This window comes from Neoarius graeffei, chromosome 5 (genome assembly GCF_027579695.1).
Source record: "Neoarius graeffei isolate fNeoGra1 chromosome 5, fNeoGra1.pri, whole genome shotgun sequence".
In the NCBI taxonomy this organism is placed as follows: domain Eukaryota; kingdom Metazoa; phylum Chordata; class Actinopteri; order Siluriformes; family Ariidae; genus Neoarius; species Neoarius graeffei.
Genome location: NC_083573.1, coordinates 70,547,795 through 70,567,313, shown reverse-complemented (window position 1 = coordinate 70,567,313; position 19,519 = coordinate 70,547,795). Strand labels below are relative to the sequence as shown.

The window sequence follows — 19,519 nt, the reverse complement described above, 5'->3', positions numbered from 1 at the left end:
CATTGGCTAATGTTCATGTTCATGAGTCCACCATCAAGAGAACACTGAACAACAATGGTGTGCATGGCAGGGTTGCAAGGAGAAAGCCACTGCTCTCCAAAAAGAACGTTGCTGCTCGTCTGCAGTTTGCTAAAGATCACATGGACAAGCCAGAAGGCTATTGGAAAAATGTTCTGTGGACGGATAAGATCAAAATAGAACTTTTTGGTTTAAATGAGAAGCGTTATGTTTGGAGAAAGGAAAACACTGCATTCCAGCAGAAGAACCTTATCCCATCTGTGAAACATGGTGGTGGTAGTATCATGGTTTGGGCCCGTTTTGCTGCATCTGGGCCAGGACGGCTTGCCATCATTGATGGAACAATGAATTCTGAATTATACCAGCGAATTCTAAAGGAAAATGTCAGGACGTCTGTCTATGAACTGAATCTCAAGAGAAGGTGGGTCATGCAGCAAGACAACGACCCTAAGCACACAAGTCATTCTACCATAGAATGGTTAAAGAAGAATAAAGTTAATGTTTTGGAATGGCCAAGTCAAAGTCCTGACCTTAATCCAATCAAAATGTTGTGGAAGGACCTGAAGTGAGCAGTTCATGTGAGGAAACCCACCAACATCCCAGAGTTGAAGCTGTTCTGTACGGAGGAATGGGCTAAAATTCCTCCAAGCCGGTGTGCAGGACTGATCAACAGTTACCGCAAACGTTTAGTTGCAGTTATTGCTGCACAAGGGGGTCACACCAGATACTGAAAGCAAAGGTTCACATCCTTTTGCCACTCACAGATATGCAACATTGGATCATTTTCTTCAATAAATAAATGACCAAGTATAATATTTTTGTCTCATTTGTTTAACTGGGTTCTCTTTATCTACTTTTAGGACTTGTGTGAAAATCTGATCATGTTTTAGGTCATATTTATGTAGAAATATAGAACATTCTAAAGGGTTCACAAACTTTCAAGCACCACTGTAGGTGTGAACATCAGGTGTCCACATACTTATAGCCATGTAGTATATATATATATATATATATATATATATATATATATATATATATATATATATATATATATATATATAAAATAATTTTTTAATTAAAAAATCTGGGTTGGAGGCTGAGACAGAAGCAGCAGCACGGAAAAGCTGATGGCTGCCGTTGTTGGTAGTCATATTTATGTTGCCTGTTACGCGCTACAAACACTCCTTTTCCGTTCTATGGTAAAGACAAACTGGCAAAGAATATATCTAAAGGACTACATTTCATTTGTCTGGCAAAAACAATCCACAATCCACGTGTAAAATATATTAAATGTGTTCATATTTCTCAGTGTGAACACATTAGACAGCTTTGTCTCATGAACAATAGCTAGCACAGTGTGTTTTTGGACACAGCTTTACACTCAGAGCTACCTGTGTCTGTGTCAATGGTGAACCCCGGTGAGGCTCCATCTCGCTGCATGATTCCGTACTTGACCTCTCCGTTGACCCCAGTGTCAGCATCGTGAGCTTGTACACGCAGGACCACTGTTCCTGGGGGCTGATTCTCCAGCACCAGAGCATTCAAGCTGTAATTATGGCACTGAGAGAGAACATGTAAGTGTTTACACTGGCCAAACAGAATTGCTAATTAATGAGGACGCATACTTTCTCACGTCTTCCCCTCCTTTTCCTTTCATCTTTGCCTTCCTGTATTTTTCCTCCTCCTCCTCTTCCTCACATTGTGCTTTCATGACCCACTCTACCATACAACACCCACTAGGGAAACCGTGTCAATGTGGGGAGATTAATTGACTAACTGGATCAATAACAGGGCTAAAACACTGAACTAGCCTCAGCTTCGTTCAGCAGTTTACATTGTCTTTTAGCACACACACACACACACACACACACACACACACACACACACACACACACACACACACACACACAGAGACTTTTGAGAAAGCACAAAGAGCTTAGTGGGGATTATGGAGTTTAGCTAAGGAAAACATTTTAACTGATCGTCTGTAGCTGTAATCTATTGTGCAATTAGAAGCAGAGATAGCGTCTGACTGCAAAGCAGCAGGGGTTTGGTGTGTACAGTCGAAACAGAAACAGTGGGGGCACTTTGTCACAAAGCAGGCAAATTTCCCATGCTGTGGCCTGATTCGATTGCTCCAACAGCATGAGCAGCACTGAGCAAATCCTGGTCAGGCGAACAGAGACAGGCAGCGTGACTGGACAAGGGCCAATTGTTGCCTCTTGGGCACACTTAGTGCTCCTCTTTCATATGCATCCACAGTGCCGGGGGCTAATTTCTGCCCTGAAATATTCATGGAGAGCAGCAACAGAGCGGAAGCTTGGTCAGGTCTCTGCTGATCTTACTCTCCCGACACACTACAGAGACTCTGCCCATTCAGCCGAGCACCACAACCCTCAGATCTCCTGCTGCCAGCTGTCTTTCTCTCTCCTCGTCTCTTCAGTGCCCGAATTCCCCAAAACTCGTTTTTCTTCCATTTCTACTTTTTCTATTTATCTTGTTCTCTCAACTTCTCCATCATTCTGACTCCTCTTTTTCACGCTTACTCATGGACACACTAGATTGTAAGAGCTCATTCAATCATTCTGTTGCCTTTTTCTTTTACACCTTCGCATCCATCACTCTAATCCTTTCCTACCCTCTGCTCTGAGGTAATGAATGTGGGTCAACAGTAAAAAGGGCTTTCAAAACACCATCAAATAATACAGATATGAAAAAAATAAAGACACCACTTTTAATGGTGAAAATTTATGTGAAATGTGTGTACGATTGTTTGCCAAGTGAGTGATGTGTCTTGTGCCTCACCTCCTCAAAGACAGGTTTGTTGTTGTTAATGTCATTAATGCCAACGATGACTTGTGCTGAGCTACTGAGGGGCAGCGGGCCGCCGGCTGCATTGTCATCGGTTGCCGTGACGTTGAGGACATACTGAAGCCCGCGCAGTTTAGGAGGAGGACTGCGGCGCAGCCTGATGATGCCTGATACATGCAAAGCACAGAGCATGTTATTACACTTTAAAAAATAAAAGCACCCCAACACTGATAAGGTGCTCCCTGTCAGGAAAACACCTCTCATGAGCATCTATTACAATCTCACGCAGACACTAGCTAACTACCAATAGGTTATTATAGGGAAACATATAAAGGTGAACACAATAAACCCACACAAACACGGTTCTTATCTGCACAACAGGGAGCTATTGCTAGCAAATTGAATGTCTGGGGTCATGACAGAGAGCAACACAAACAACATTCATTTTCCCCATATAAGCCAGCAAGATATGAATGAAAGAAAATCAAAAGGAGGAGGGAAAAATGTCTCATTTATTACAGGTACAAGAAAAATATAGTCATCAATACATCTGTTGTAAACATGTCCATTCATTTCTTAGAGTTTGAATAATTCCTGTTATTTTACTCCCTGCCTGGGTTTGTACTTTTAGAGGAAAGTTGTGGGCAGATTGTTGAATCCTTTCGCTAGCTGCATTGCTAGCTAATGCAGAAGGAAGATGAATAGCTGCCAAAGTCTTGTAAATATACGTATTGTTTACCTCTGCCAACTTCGTTGGAGGAGGTTATGCTTTCGGCTTCATTTGTTTGTTTGTTTGTTTATCTGTTCCCAACATAACTCAAAAATGTAGTTGATGGATTTTGATTAAATTTTGAGTAAAGGTGGGCCATGGGCTAAGGAACAATTGATTAGATTTTGATCCAAATCCAAATATGTGGCTTGGTGGAGGTATGCACTCTCCCGAGTTCTCTTCTAGTTCCCCTTGCGATAGCCACTAACTACTTTTTGCAAAATCTTTTTCTAGAAAAAGACAGAAAAACGGCACCATTAGTATTTTCCTCTTAATCTCTACCACACCAGGTAATGCTGCACTCCTCACATGCTTCATCACTGATCATTATCTCTGACACATCTTCCGCAAAGAGTGTTCTGAGAAACAACACCTCCTGTGCTACTGACTTGCAATTCTTTCCCATAAGCTCCATATCACTTGGTTGGTCACAGTGAGAATCCACAATGAGTGAAAGATACATGTGCGTGATGCATTCTGGGTTTCATAGTGAGAGAATGTGGCTGGACATAAACACCTTACAAAATTGTGAAATCTTCCAAAGGACTGAGCTTAAGAGATCCAAAACTGTGCTACAGAATACTATATGACATGACCAAAAACAATAAACACTATCATTACACTGGGAAAGCTCTTGTGGGATATTTATTGTCTTAGCCACGTGACCACAAAACCTGTTTCTAAACCCTATTCCGCATTGTGTGTGTATTTGTGAAGAGGTGATGACCTCCTTTACCCACCTTTCTGGTTGTCTAACTCAAAGTTACTGTCTTCATTTCCCCCAGTGATAGCATATGTCACCCCGTCCCCGTCTGGGTCCTTGGCATGCACGATGGCCACCAGAGTCTCAGGACCAGCATCCTCTGACAGGAAGGTCTTATAGCTGCAGACGGCAACAGAGAGAAAGAGAGACATTGAGAGATCAGGCTATGAACATCACAGAGCCACCATCTGTTTCCTCTGAAGCTTTTCCCAGACCAGTCACAAACAACCATACAGTCTCTGCTCTCAGCTGCTGACCCGCACAAGTCCCTCTACCTTCTTTATGGTGGTTTTATAGGTTTAACTATACTTAAACCTAACCTTAACCCTTACTGAACCTAGCCAAAATTGAATAGCCAAAAACCAACAGATTTGTTATGCCAACCAGTTTTAAAATATCAATGCGAATACAATTATATATCATGAAAATGTCACTGGTAATCTTCCATTTTAAAAACAACAACAAAAAAAGAGAACAACCCAAGCCCATCGTTATGGTCTAGTCCACTGAAGACTGTCATCACAGTCCTGCCACCCCAGTATAAACCTCGAGAAAATCAAACAGAAGAGTTGCTGTAATGTCAGCAAGAGGTTCCATGTTCAGCATCTGAGCCAACCAGTGCCAACTATGATTTAGTCCATGAGGACCAGCCCCTTGTTTGTTAGTGTAAGGCCATCTTAGGTGTATTATGGCTGCATAAAGTCAGATCATTCCAGACATTGTTTTTAAGAAACTGTCCTGAGCTTCCACCCCTGACTCATCTACAAGCTATCCCAGAATCTGCTGATATTCTTCAATGGAGGTACCATCCTTCATTGGAGGGTAGTGAGGAACAGTATATGGGCACTTCTTGTGAAGATGCCCATCCTTCATCTTGCAAGTGGTGAGACCAGTACATCACCATTTCAAGCCTGACGAGTTTATCTGAATGACCTGGTGCAGACTCCACCCCATGACATGGTTCCAGGGGCGAGTGCTATTCACTCTTAGTCTAAGGCAGGGTACACATTTTTGTATATTTCACAAGGGTTTTTAAGCTCATTGTCTGACCTCTCCCCTCAGATCTGTACACCAAGGCTCACAGTGACATAGACCTGAGTTTCACCACAGTACACAAGCCCCATCACTATGACAAGCTCTCAATCCATGAAGAGGAGAAAACAACCATGAAGCAAAAATACCAACAGTAAATTTGCCTCACCGACATGCTGCAATGTAGTGCTTTATTTTTGGATTTGTATTCTAATCACAGAAACAAGGTTCACATTCACTCACAGCACCCATCAGTTCCTCGGTTATTTGTCCTGCTCCTACACTGACACTCTGAAATGCAGATCTGGTGAATCAGCAGCTCCTGTCTCCTGCTGTCATTCCACTGAATCTGTCCAAATGACTGCTTCTCATTGTATCTACTCTCAGGAAATGCATGCCCCATCAAGCTTGATGCCAGCCTGCCTGCTGCTGCCTACTGGGTCCCACCCAAAAGCACCAGTGTGTGAAAGACTGAAATGATCAGAACTACCAACTGCAACAAAGACAGAGAGACAGACGCACAGTTAGAGAATATGAAATAGACAAAGCACATGTTTCTATACAAAGACTTTTGACAATCCAAACAAAGTCATGTTTGCATGTACATTAAAGTCAGTACATGCCATCCAGGCCAAGTTTTAAACAAGTAAATTAAATCATCAGTCTACTCTTTAAGTGTACTTATTAAACCAAGAGAAAATATAACAAAAACAGAGAGATGTTCTTTTTTGACATATCCAACCTCACTATGAAGAACATGAACTCTTCACAGAGCTGGTGAGAAAAACACCCAGATCTGAAAGCATCCCAAAACTCAAAGACACGACCAGAATGCATGTAAAATTTCAGATTGGGAAAGTATAACACAGTGCTATAGAGTTCTCAAATCGGATTGGTCAGAAGGTGTTGATGAATTATCAACAACAACATGGCTTGGACAGTAGTTCTACAGCTCCATTTCCAAAAAAAGTTGGAATGCTGTGTAAAACGTAAATAAAAACAGAATACTAAGATTTGCAAACAATGGAAACCCTGTATTTCATTGAAAAATAGTACAAAGACGACATATCAGATGTTCAAACTGAGAAATCTTATTGTTTTTTGAAAAATATGTGCTCATTTTGAATTTAATGCCAGCAACATGTTTCAAAAAAAGTTGGAACAGAGGCAGCAAAAGACTAGAAAAGTTATGTAACGTGGAAAAAAACAATCAAGTTAATTGGCAACAATTCAGTAACATAATTGGGTATAAAAGAGCATCCCAGAGAGGCGGAGTCTCTCAGAAGTAAAGATGGGGAGGGGTTCACCGCTCTGTGAAAGACTGCGTGGGCAAACAGTACAACAATTTAAGAATAACATTCCTGAATGTAAAATTGCAAATAATTTGGGGATTACATTATCTACGGTAAATCACATCATTGAAAAATTCAGAGAATGTGGAGAAATATCTGTATGCAGGGGACAAGGCCAAAAACCAACAGTGGAAGTCTGTGAGCTCCGAGTCCTCAGGTAACACTGCATTAAAAGCAGACACGTGTCTGTAGTGGAAATCACTGTATGGGCTCAGGAACACTTCAGAAAACCATCGTCTGTGAACACAGTTCATGGCTGTATCCACCCATAAACAATATCCAGAAACACCACCACCTTCTCTGGGCCCGCGCTCATTTACGATGGACTGAGGTGAAGTGGAAAACTGTCATGTGGTCTGATGAATTAGAATTTGAAATTCATTTTGGAAATTATGGACTCCGCGTCCTTCAGGCTAAAGAGGAGAGGGGCCATCCGGCTTGTTATCAGTGTACAGTTCAAAAGCCAGCATCTGTGATGGTATGGGGGGCACGTGTGCACATGACATGGGTAGCTTGTACATCTGGGAAGGCATCATTATTGCTGAATTATATATGCAGGTTTTGGAGCAATGTGCTGCCATCCAGATGGTGTCTTCTTAGGGAATCCCTTGCTTATTTCAGCAAGACAATGCCAAACTGCATTCTGCATGTATTACAACTGCATGCCTCCATAGTGAAAGAGTCTTGGTGCTAAACTGGCCTGCTGCACTCCAGACCTGTCTCCCATTGAAAACATTTGCAGTTTCTGAGTAACATGACAAGCTGCATTGTTTTATGAAAGGTCAAGAAGGGAAAGAGATATGCTGGTGAGGGAATGACTGTTTTGACTTGGCTTTGCAGAGATTTCACAACATTGAATATTACTACCATTGATTAAAATTAATGATGCATCATTCATTAATAAATCAGAAGTTGCAATTATTGCCAAATAGCAGTGCTTTTAAAGGAATACAACACTTTGGGACATGCTGTTATTGGATAATAACAGCTTTGGGTGTTAACCACAGTATCTCCATCATGTTTTATTCCTTACTTGCATAATTGATTACTGAATGGATTATCCACCTCTTTTGATAGGTATATCATTTAGATTTGTCTTACTAGGTTACCTGTACTCAAAATTAGATGTATAAATGAAAATATTTTACTCTGATTGACCTATCAATTAATGAACTGGATGCTGTCTTGAAGCAGGCAGAATACAGTGTACTTACACAGTTTGGGTAAAGACTGGAGCCTCATCATTGACATTGGCCATGCGGATACGGATAGAGGCGGTGCCTGTACGGGAGGGTGTGCCCTTATCTACAGCCACCACCACACACTCATACATGTGATTGGGCCTCTCGTAATCCAGCTTCCTGCTGGGGCTGACCACGCCTTGAGATGAAATGGCAAAGTCTTGACTCTGAATGAAGTAGGACATCTCTGCATTCAGACCAGTGTCACAGTCTTTGGCCAGCACTGAGAGAGATAGATAGAGAGAGAGAGAGAGAGAGAGAGAGAGAGAGAGAGAGTAAGTGAGTAAGTGTACAGCTATTGTGTGCACATATTGTAAAATGCCTTTATAGATTCCATTCCAATAATAAGTCTATCATTTTTTAATTGTCACACACAGAATAAACATGAATTAAGGTGAAAACTATATCTCCCAACACATAATTGTAAAGTGTCAATATCATTTTTTTTATCATAAACATATAGTTTCATGTTGATTTTATTTATTTACCAACATTAAAGCAGGCTTGTAGTACTCATGCCCTAATTTTGTGGAGTGCCCTAATTTTAAGGAGTCGTGCCTCGACTTGGACTTGAGCACTGATGACTCGGACTTGGACTCGTACATTAACTGCATTCGGACTCGTAAACTGGAGACGAGGACTCGGATTTTTTCTTTATTTTTTGTAACATGCCATAATAATTTGGCATAAGATATTTATATCTACATTAATTTTGTACTAATTTTGTGCAAGAGTGTCACACCTGCGTGCCTTGACGTGTGGCTCAGATAGACTCTCGGACGCACTCCGGACAATGCACGTGCCAAGTGGACTCTCTCGCATGCCGTAAATGACCCGCACCTGCACAGGATTAAGGCGCAATCAATGCGCCAATGTAAAAACTGTGAAAACGCACTTATTTTGCAAAGTATTCATTTGCTGACACATTACCGAGCCTTATTTCTTTGTTTTGTTTCCTGATCCCTGATTTCCTGTTTCTCGTCTTTGATTCTGCCGAGTCTACGATAGCCTGTTTGTGCCTCGCTCGACCTATTGCCTGTTTCACTCAGTGCGTTTACATGCACATAGAGAAAATCGAATTTCTGCCGTAGCTCGACTGAAATCGAAGTTCTAAATGCCATGGAAACACCTTAGCTCGGCTGAAATCGAACCGAACTGGATTTCTCGTAATCGAGCTACGCAACCTAGATTATGCGATTGTAGCCGAGCTACTTAGTGCATGTAAACCCTATCGAGCTACGTAGTCGAGCTACTTACTTCAGCACTGCCCCTTCCGGAAGTGACGAGTGACGAGACCACAAGCGGGAAACACAACAGCCTCGGTCGGCATGACAACAGTAGTAGAAACGTGCACTTCTGGAGCAATGAGGAGATAGAGTTCATGCTCATTCAGTTTAAGGAGTTGAATATATATATATATATATATATATATATATATATATATATATATATATATATATATCTCGATGTTGCTGTCCTCGTCGTCGTTCTTCTTGTGAACACGGAACTGATAACTTTGTTTATACTCTTGAATAGCTCTTCTTCATGACGACAACCGGAAGTGTATCAACACGATGGGGCGTGTAGCGCCACCTGTGGCTCGGGTGCACAATGTACCTCACACAATAGCTCGATTTCCTTGTGTGCATGTAGGATTGGATTTCTCTGGCACCCCTGCTGGGACCCTTTGCTCGATTACTGACAGTAGCTCGATTTGGATGTGCATGTAAACGCACTGACTGTTTTACGAGTTTGCTTGCAGTTCTGGATTGTTTGCCCTCTTCACTTGTATTAACAAACACACCTTCTGCACTTACATCCATCTCCCAACCATCTCTGACAGAATACTTCGCACTCCCTGACAAAGAGAATGCATATTCACCTGTTCATACGTAATGTTCAGGAACAAACTAATGTTAATGGCGCTAAAACAGCTATCGTCAAATGGTGCAGTTGTAGTGTTGTTGTCGGAATTGACTTGGATCAATATGGACTCGACTCGAAAAATTTTTTAATGACTTGGACTTGAACACTGGGGACTTGAGACTGGACTCAGACTCGAGGTTTAGTGACTCAACTACAGCACTGGTTTAGAACAATACTAAATACATTAAAACTGTGAAATAACATATGGAACATATATGGAATTATGTTAAAAAATGAAATATGTTTTATATTGTAGATTCTGGGCGGCATGGTGGTGTAGTGGTTAGCGCTGTCACCTCACAGCAAGAAGGTCCTGGGTTCGAGCCCCGGGGCCGGCGGGGGCCTTTCTGTGTGGAGTTTGCATGTTCTCCCCGTGTCCGCATGGGTTTCCTCCGGGTGCTCCGGTTTCCCCCACAGTCCAAAGACATGCAGGTTAGGTTAACTGGTGACTCTAAATTGACCGTAGGTGTGAATGTGAGTGTGAATGGTTGTCTGTGTCTATGTGTCAGCCCTGTGATGACCTGGCGACTTGTCCAGGGTGTACCCCGCCTTTCGCCCGTAGTCAGCTGGGATAGGCTCCAGCTTGCCTGCGACCCTGTAGAAGGATAAAGCGGCTAGAGATAATGAGATGAGATGAGATTGTAGATTCTTCAAAGTATCCACTGTTTACCTTGATGAAGGTTTACACACTATTGTCATTATCTTACAACCCCGATTCCAAAAAAGTTGGGACAAAGTACAAATTGTAAATCAATTTTACGTTGGAGTCTTGTTCTCAGACTAGACTCAGATCAAATATGGACTCGACTCAAAAAATTTTTTAATGACTTGGACTTGACTCGGACTTGAACACTGGGGACTCGAGACTGGACTCAGACTCAAGGTTTAGTGACTCGACTACAGCACTGTATTAAAGGCAGAGTAGGTAATTTTGGAGAAACCAACAAGAACAAACTAGATTTTGATAGTATCCAAGTGAAAAATCCTACCCCCCTCCCTCAACCCTCGCTCCAAAGCCACTCCTCCAAAACACATGAATGCAAACTGCCTGATTTCTCTTGAAGGACAAGTCCACGAGAGACAGCGTGTGTGTGTGGGGCATCGTTGTCCAATTCACATGTAAGAAAACACCGATGAATGTAAACAATGAACATGGTTATTGTTCATACTCACAGCTGTCGACTAGTCCGCTAGCTTTACCAATATATCTGCAATATGTCTGCCTCATCTTGTGGAAGACTCTGGTCACGCACAATGAGTGCACGGGTAGAGTGCGCACAGGTAGGCAGGTAGGTAGGCAATTCTGTCCGAATGAAATGATTGGACAGGCTTTTCACAGCGCTGCAACTGCCAGAGATGACAGATCTATTTTTTCTTTTTATTGTCAGAGCATTTTATTTATTCAGTGCTGTCAGGATGTAAACAGAATTTCAAGAAATACTAAAAAAAAAAAAGCTTCTAAAATAAACTGCCTACCCTGCCTTGAGTGAATCATGTTGCATATACAACTGTAGTTTGAGTTTATGTTTCTTATTTCCTATTCTAGCCACATCGAAATCCACCATCTTCAATGTGCGTTCACACAAGATTTTTTTTTTTTTTTACTTCCCAGGTTATCCAAATCCAGAATAACTCCTCAGTAATTATATATTCTCAGTACAAAGGGTATAGGTTAATATCATTGTAGGATGTAGATAGTGGACTGTACGCCTGCTTGAGATTCAGAATAAGGGTTTTTTTTTGCATTTGAATATGTAAATATTATAAAAATTTGAATATTTTTAAAATAGTGAAACTCGTTCTGAAAGTCCCTGCACATATGTATGTGAGTTTCTCTGATCTTTCCTGAGCCAAAGGATCCTCATTTTGCGGCTGTGGTCTGTTGGCTTTGTACAATCTCTTTTAATTAAGTACTCTCATGTTAAAAGAGTCGATATTAATTAAAACTATGTCGCAAGGGCCAATTCTTTATTTGATAAATTTAAGAGCCCATCTGTCAGTAGCGGGCGAGAAAGAGGCTGTTGACTGGCGCAGATCAAAAGTAAAATTCGAAGAAGGCTTTGCAATCATTAGGCAATGAGCCAGCGGCAGAGTCCTGCATCATTCTACCTCGGGCAAGCTGTCACTGCATCCTGCCAGCACACTCATTTGGTAGCGGCAGATGAAGACCCTCTAATCTCCAAGGCAAATAGTGAGCTGCGTGCCTACAGCTGTGGCAACACACACACACTCATATAATTTGCAGTGTTTTCTCACCATTTCTCTCCATGCACACTGGTTGTGGACAGAAAGAGTTTGGTTCAGGAACAGGATTCAAACAGACAGTTCATTAAAACACAAAGCCTGATATCAAATCTCTTCAGGCTGCTATTTCCATTTTTAATCCATGTGTGTGAGGACCTGGGTTCACAGCTCTGGATAATTTAAACGCGTCAGTTTGATGTTATGCTAAATCCTCACCAGGAAAGTTTTCATGCGATAATTGGAGCGTCTTGCACTTCTCTTGCTGTTAGCTCCTATTAAAAGCCCACACCCAATTTACAGAATAATCCCAATTTAAGGTAAACAACAACAATAATCTTCAATCCCTTCTGCTCAGCCGTTCTGTGCAGTCAGTGAGTGCTCTGTGCTTGTGCTTTTTTCCACACAACAGAACACATTTCGATAAGCAAATACCAGTTCCGTCTGCTGTTTATGTGAATCCGCTGCTCCCTCAGTGTTGAGAGAGAGAGAGTTAAAAAAAAACACACAGCACATAAAGTTGTTCCCAAAGCTGCAACAAAAAAAGAAGACGTCAGCCGAATCAGAGGCAGGGTTCGTTCTGTTTGTATACGGAGTAGAGCAAGTGCAATAGCTAAAAAAGAAGCAATGTTTCTGCTCTGCATGGCAATATGTGAACGTAATTGAATTTCATAAATGCGTCTGGCATTCCGGATGTGTACGGTATGTGTGCATCTGCTTCACGAGACATGTATACTTTTTAACTCCTACGCCTCACTTTGTTTGCGAGGCTTATTCTGTCTGGAGCAGAATTAAAGATCATTAATCATCAGGATTCATTTATTATTTATTTATTTATTTATTTATTTTTTAATTCTACGAGGCAGTAGACACAAAATAGTTGACATTCTCATCTCATCTCATTATCTGTAGCCGCTTTATCCTGTTCTACAGGGTCGCAGGCAAGCTAGAGCCTATCCCAGCTGACTACGGGCGAAAGGCGGGGTACACCCTGGACAAGTCGCCAGGTCATCACAGGGCTGACACATAGACACAGACAACCATTCACATTCACACCTACGGTCAATTTAGAGTCACCAGTTAACCTAACCTGCATGTCTTTGGACTATGGGGGAAACCGGAGCACCCGGAGGAAACCCACGCGGACACGGGGAGAACATGCAAACTCCGCACAGAAAGGTCTTTGCCGGCCACGGGGCTTGAACCCGGACCTTCTTGCTGTGAGGCGACAGCGCTAACCACTACACCACCGTGCCGCCTTAGTTGACATTCTAAGGTCTGGATATCAAAGCAGTCTCTCGGTCTCCTGACGGCTGGCCTCAAAGCTTTTTACCAAATACTTAATACTCAGATAACCATCAGAGATAAGAACGTTAATCCAGTCACTACTGATGTGTACACAGAGAGTTGATTATTGTGTACACACATTCCCCAACATACACACACATCTTTCATTCATATCCTCGTGCATCCTTTTTATGCCCATTTCCCTGCATTTACGTTTGTGTCGACATGTATTTAATGTCTAATGCGTCTCCTGGGTCCTCTATCCTTCTTCATCAAATCCAGCATCCATTTTTCCGAATCCCTGAAACACTGTCCATTACAGTGATAGGATCATTGTGCAGGCCTCCACCATTAGCGTCAGTATTTAGCAGAGCTCACAATCTTCTCTGACTCTGTCCACATCCTCCTCCTCTCATCTCCTCTAATTTGTCCCACTCTAATGAGCATGATCAACAACCTGGGTCGTTTACCAGTGAAGGGCAGAATACTCCAAAAAAGTATTTAGGACTGAATACATGTTCTGAAATATATTTAATAACCATGGGTGCTGACTTGGGCTAAAAATGGGATCAAGTGCTGTGAACAAAGAGGGATGAAGTAATATATTAAAGGAGAACTGAAAGCAAATTTTTTTTATCATCAAAATTCTATTTATCTCATTTTATTAAATATCGGAATGCATTTCTGACAGCTATTTTGTCACTGCTATAGCAAGTTATGAGTGTTGAAATGTGCTATGTATATATCAGTCCATATGTCAAAGCAATGGCCAGAAACAAGATTCGTTGAGACCTGTATGAGACATCGTAGGACGGAAGTAAAACGTACAGCGGAAATCAAAGTGACTGACTTCTGCCAACGTTGTCAAAAGACGCGCACGCCCTCCTTCGAATGCTGACGTAATCAAGCCGGAAGTTTTGTTTGTTTTGATAGCAATCAGGAAAATTTGAAAAAAGTAGCCAGTAATCGTCATTTAAACTCGTTTTTGTGCAATATTTCGTTTGGAAAACAGTTTTCAAAATGGCGGCACTGACACCTGGTTGACACTTCACGTTTTGAAGTCTCGCACAAGTCTCGTGAAGATTGCGCAGATAAGCGACGCCTGCCGTGGACCAAACGAACTAAATTCACCATGGCTAAAAACTGAATAGGCCGATAAGTATAATATTTAATTGCAATTAGTTGCCAATACGAGTCACGATACAAGGTTACTAAAACAGGAAACATAATTGAATAACATGTTAATTAAGAAATAAAGCAAGTTTAAAAATGACTTCAGTTCTCCTTTAATTTGCAGTATCATTACAAAAACAGACTATTAAAGGAACAGTCCACCGTACTTCCATAATGAAATATGCTCTTATCTGAATTGAGACGAGCTGCTCCGTACCTCTCCGAGCTTTGCGTGACCTCCCAGTCAGTCAGACGCAGTCAGACGCGCTGTCACTCCTGTTAGCAATGTAGCTAGGCTCAACATGGCCAACGGTATTTTTTGGGGCTGTAGTTAGATGCGACCAAACTCTTCCGCATTTTTCCTGTTTACATAGGTTTATATGACCAGTGATATGAAACAAGTTCAGTTACACAAATTGAAACGTAGCGATTTTCTATGCTATGGAAAGTCCGCACTATAATGACAGGCGTACTAACACCTTCTGCACGCTTCGACAGCGCATTGATATCTGAGCGCCGCATCTAACTACAGCCCCAAAAAATACCGTTGGCCATGCTGAGCCTAGCTACGTTGCTAACAGGAGTGACAGCACGTCTGACTGCGTCTGACTGACTGGGAGGTCGCGCAAAGCTCGGAGAGGTACGGAGCAGCTCGTCTCAATTCAGATAAGAGCATATTTCATTATGGAAGTACGGTGGACTGTTCCTTTAAAACTCTCAATTAAGTACCATGGTTGCAATTTCAGATGGGTTAAGAATTTAAATATTTAAAGGACAAATTAACCTACTTTTGATGATGATGATGATGATTATTATTATTATTTATTTATTTTTTATTTTATTTTTTTTTATTGTGCAAGATGGGCCTCAACCCAATGACCCAATGTCCCCCATAGACTTCTCCTGTGTCAGTAACGTATCCCCATGTAGTAAATAATATGTACTTATTGACTGAGTGGGAGGGCTGGATGGGAAAATATTTGGCTTGAGGTCATGCCATACAGACCTCTCGGCGCTCGGTCCATACAAATGACCAAAAGCCAAATATTTCCCATCCAGCCCGACCTAATTCAGTCAATAGGCATTTTATCATATGACCTTTTTTAACTAATATACACAGTGGAAAACAATGAACAACAGTGTGTGAAAAATAACCCAATCAATTTGATTGACAACAAACCATTTATATGCTGAACCACCTTTGCACAAGTTTGAAATAACAGTTTGAATTCTATAAAAACAACTGTTCTCTCAAAATGAAAACGATTTAATAAAATTCACTTTCACTGTACTCAGTTGTGTCGCTCATTTTTCAAAGTAACAATTCAGAGCAAAATGAAAACAGCGGAAGCGAGGAAAACAGGTCTGGGGCCGCATACGGCTTTTTCTAGACCGGATTCAAAAATCCGTATCTGCTCAGTCACATGACTTTTCCCAATGGTTTTATTAAAAGTGCGTGCGCAGGTCCGTATGGGTCATATGATAAAGTAACTTATTTAGAATACTTTTAGGCTGCGCTTACACTGCCTGGTAAAAGTGAGCCAGTTCCGATGTTTTGCTCCCATGTGACACAGATTGAATTGTACATATTATGTAATAGAACATGTAAACAGAAGAAAATCACATGGAATCAGATATTCTCAGTTTCATTTCAGACCTCATTCATAATGTAGAAATAAATCCAATATTATTCAGATATCTGCCAATGCAACTGACACATTTTAATGACATATAATGTTACTTTGGGGTGAAGAGTTGGTGCAGGCCAAAACAAAGGGTTTGTACGGAAACAAATCCGTTTATGAAGACATTTCAGCCATAATGGGAGAGTGAGGCTTTAAATGCTCATTTTAAACATGTCATTCACTAACCTTAGCTTATAAAGGAGCTTTATTACGATACAGGTAAGTGAGCAGCACTCAGTACATCTTGAGTCCTTTCCGGCATCCACACAACCCTCTGAACCGACGCAGCAGTGATCATTGCTGTATACGCCCAGGCTGCAATAAAGTCTCCTCTTTCTTCTGTCTTAAAGGTACTGACTGCAAAGTCATCTGAAATTTTCCATTTTCCATTTTTTTAAAATTGTGCATGGCATTTTCCTATGTCCCGCAAGAACAATATCATGCGGACGAAATGTGATCATTTTGATGTGCGGAGAGTCGCTCTCCTCCGTTTTGGGACCGAATATCCTCCCTCTTGAGGTAAACAGTATGGCCCTACAGAAACAGCTGAAACGAGGCGCTTTAACTACTTAGCATCGCATAATTAGTTATTAGCGACTTCTGGCACAAGAATTTCCCACGGGATTAATAAAGTTTTATCTTATCATATCTTACAATGATAGAACTGCATCACACCAAGATGGCGATGCGTGGAAAACATTGCGACTTTGCATCGACCTCAGAGAGTTTTGAGTCGCAGGAATGTAATTTGTGGTTGACATTCGCGAATAGATCCGTGAAACAAAAAGCGAATATACCTCTTCTCTGTTCCTGCTTTTGTGTTATCATTTCTTTCTCTGTAAGATTAAAACATTAGGTATAGAACTCCATACTAATAACTCCATAATAATACCTATACGTATCATGTGCAATATTGTTTTCCCAACATATGTGCAGTATTTCCTTTCACCATTAGGTTAGTTTCTTGCATAACTTCTTACATACAACCCCGATTCCAAAAAAGTTGGGACAAAGTACAACTTGTAAATAAAAACAGAATGCAATGATGTGGAAGTTTCAAAATTCCATATTTTATTCAGAATAGAACACAGATGACATATCAAATGTTTAAACTGAGAAAATGTATCATTTAAAGAGAAAAATTAGGTGATTTTAAATTTCATGACAACAACACATCTCAAAAAAGTTGGGACAAGGCCATGTTTACCACTGTGAGACATCCCCTTTTCTCTTTACAACAGTCTGTATACGTCTGGGGACTGAGGAGACAAGTTGCTCAAGTTTAGGGATAGGAATGTTAACCCATTCTTGTCTAATGTAGGATTCTAGTTGCTCAACTGTCTTAGGTCTTTTTTTGTCATATCTTCCGTTTTATGATGCGCCAAATGTTTTCTGTGGGTGAAAGATCTGGACTGCAGGCTGGCCAGTTCAGTACCCGGACCCTTCTTCTACGCAGCCATGATGCTGTAATTGATGCAGTATGTGGTTTGGCATTGTCATGTTGGAAAATGCAAGGTCTTCCCTGAAAGAGACGTCGTCTGGATGGGAGCATATGTTGCTCTAGAACCTGGATATACCTTTCAGCATTGATGGTGTCTTTCCAGATGTGTAAGCTGCCCATGCCACACGCACTAATGCAACCCCATACCATCAGAGATGCAGGCTTCTGAACTGAGCGCTGATAACAACTTGGGTCGTCCTTCTCCTCTTTAGTCCGAATGACACGGCGTCCCTGATTTCCATAAAGAACTTCAAATTTTGATTCGTCTGACTACAGAACAGTTTTCCACTTTGCCACAGTCCATTTTAAATGAGTCTTGGCCCAGAGAAGACGTCTGCGCTTCTGGATCATGTTTAGATACGGCTTCTTCTTTGAACTATAGAGTTTTAGCTCGCAACGGCGGATGGCACGGTGAATTGTGTTCACAGATAATGTTCTCTGGAAGTATTCCTGAGCCCATTTTGTGATTTCCAATACAGAAGCATGCCTGTATGTGATGCAGTGCCGTCTAAGGGCCCGAAGATCACGGGCACCCAGTATGGTTTTCCAGCCTTGACCCTTACGCACAGAGATTCTTCCAGATTCTCTGAATCTTTTGATGATATTATGCACTGTACATGATGATATGTTCAAACGCTTTGCAATTTTACACTGTCGAACTCCTTTCTGATATTGCTCCACTATTTGTCGGCGCAGAATTAGGGGGATTGGTGATCCTCTTCCCATCTTTACTTCTGAGAGCCGCTGCCACTCCAAGATGCTCTTTTTATACGCAGTCATGTTAATGACCTATTGCCAATTGACCTAATGAGTTGCAATTTGGTCCTCCAGCTGTTCCTTTTTTTGTACCTTTAACTTTTCCAGCCTCTTCTTGCCCCTGTCCCAACTTTTTTGAGATGTGTTGCTGTCATGAAATTTCAAATGAGCCAATATTTGGCATGAAATTTCAAAATGTCTCACTTTCGACATTTGATATGTTGTCTATGTTCTATTGTGAATACAATATCAGTTTTTGAGATTTGTAAATTATTGCATTCCGTTTTTATTTACAATTTGTACTTTGTCCCAACTTTTTTGGAATCGGGGTTGTATTTCTACTGTTAGAATGCTAACCATCGAGGCACTGGTTTTTGCTTTTTCTATTTCCATCTTAGTTTTTAGTTTAGCCACTTATGTAACTTACTGTATTTCTACTGTTGTTCTATTAGGCACTGTTTTTTAGACATTTATTTCTTGCACAGTTCTTATTACGTAGTTTTTTTTTTCCCCTCCAGCTTGTATTGTTGTATACTGTATTGTTATGGAGCGACTTCTGGCACAAGAATTTCCCTCGGGATTAATAAAGTTTTATCTCATACTCTCTACCGTGGAGTCAAACCCATACATTCTAAGGCTAAGATAGCTAAACGCTAGCTAGAATGATTTTGTTATCTGTCCAGAAAAATGACACATCATCTAACCTTGCTCTATCTTGCAGTTGCACTCATTAAGCAGGCCTTTTCTTTTCCGCTGGCTTTTAGCTCACGGGAGAGCGAAGTCTGCCATGTTTGTCCGTGCCGACTTGTTTTGATTAAAAGTAGGTCAAACACACCCCACGGTGGTCACGTGATATTGTTGCTCACTTGTTTCAGCGATCTCTGGAATCATAAAATGTGGGACGCATTTTATCTCGGCAAAACATTTACACATAGGATACACGGTGTGTGCAGCAGCGAAACAT

General features: G+C 41.3%; 1 protein-coding gene across 1 annotated transcript in view; it reads right to left on the bottom strand.

Annotated features, from left to right (window-relative positions):
• si:dkey-22o22.2 (neural-cadherin) overlaps nt 1-19,519 on the bottom strand; it is a 309,825-nt gene that overhangs the window by 109,368 nt on the left and 180,938 nt on the right. Inside the window, exons 6-9 of the mRNA XM_060922323.1 lie at nt 7,960-8,209; nt 4,339-4,481; nt 2,824-2,996; nt 1,410-1,578 (exon numbers count right to left, since the gene is read on the bottom strand). Coding sequence (XP_060778306.1) covers nt 1,410-1,578; nt 2,824-2,996; nt 4,339-4,481; nt 7,960-8,209 — 735 coding nt within the window. The remainder of the gene's footprint in view (nt 1-1,409; nt 1,579-2,823; nt 2,997-4,338; nt 4,482-7,959; nt 8,210-19,519) is intronic.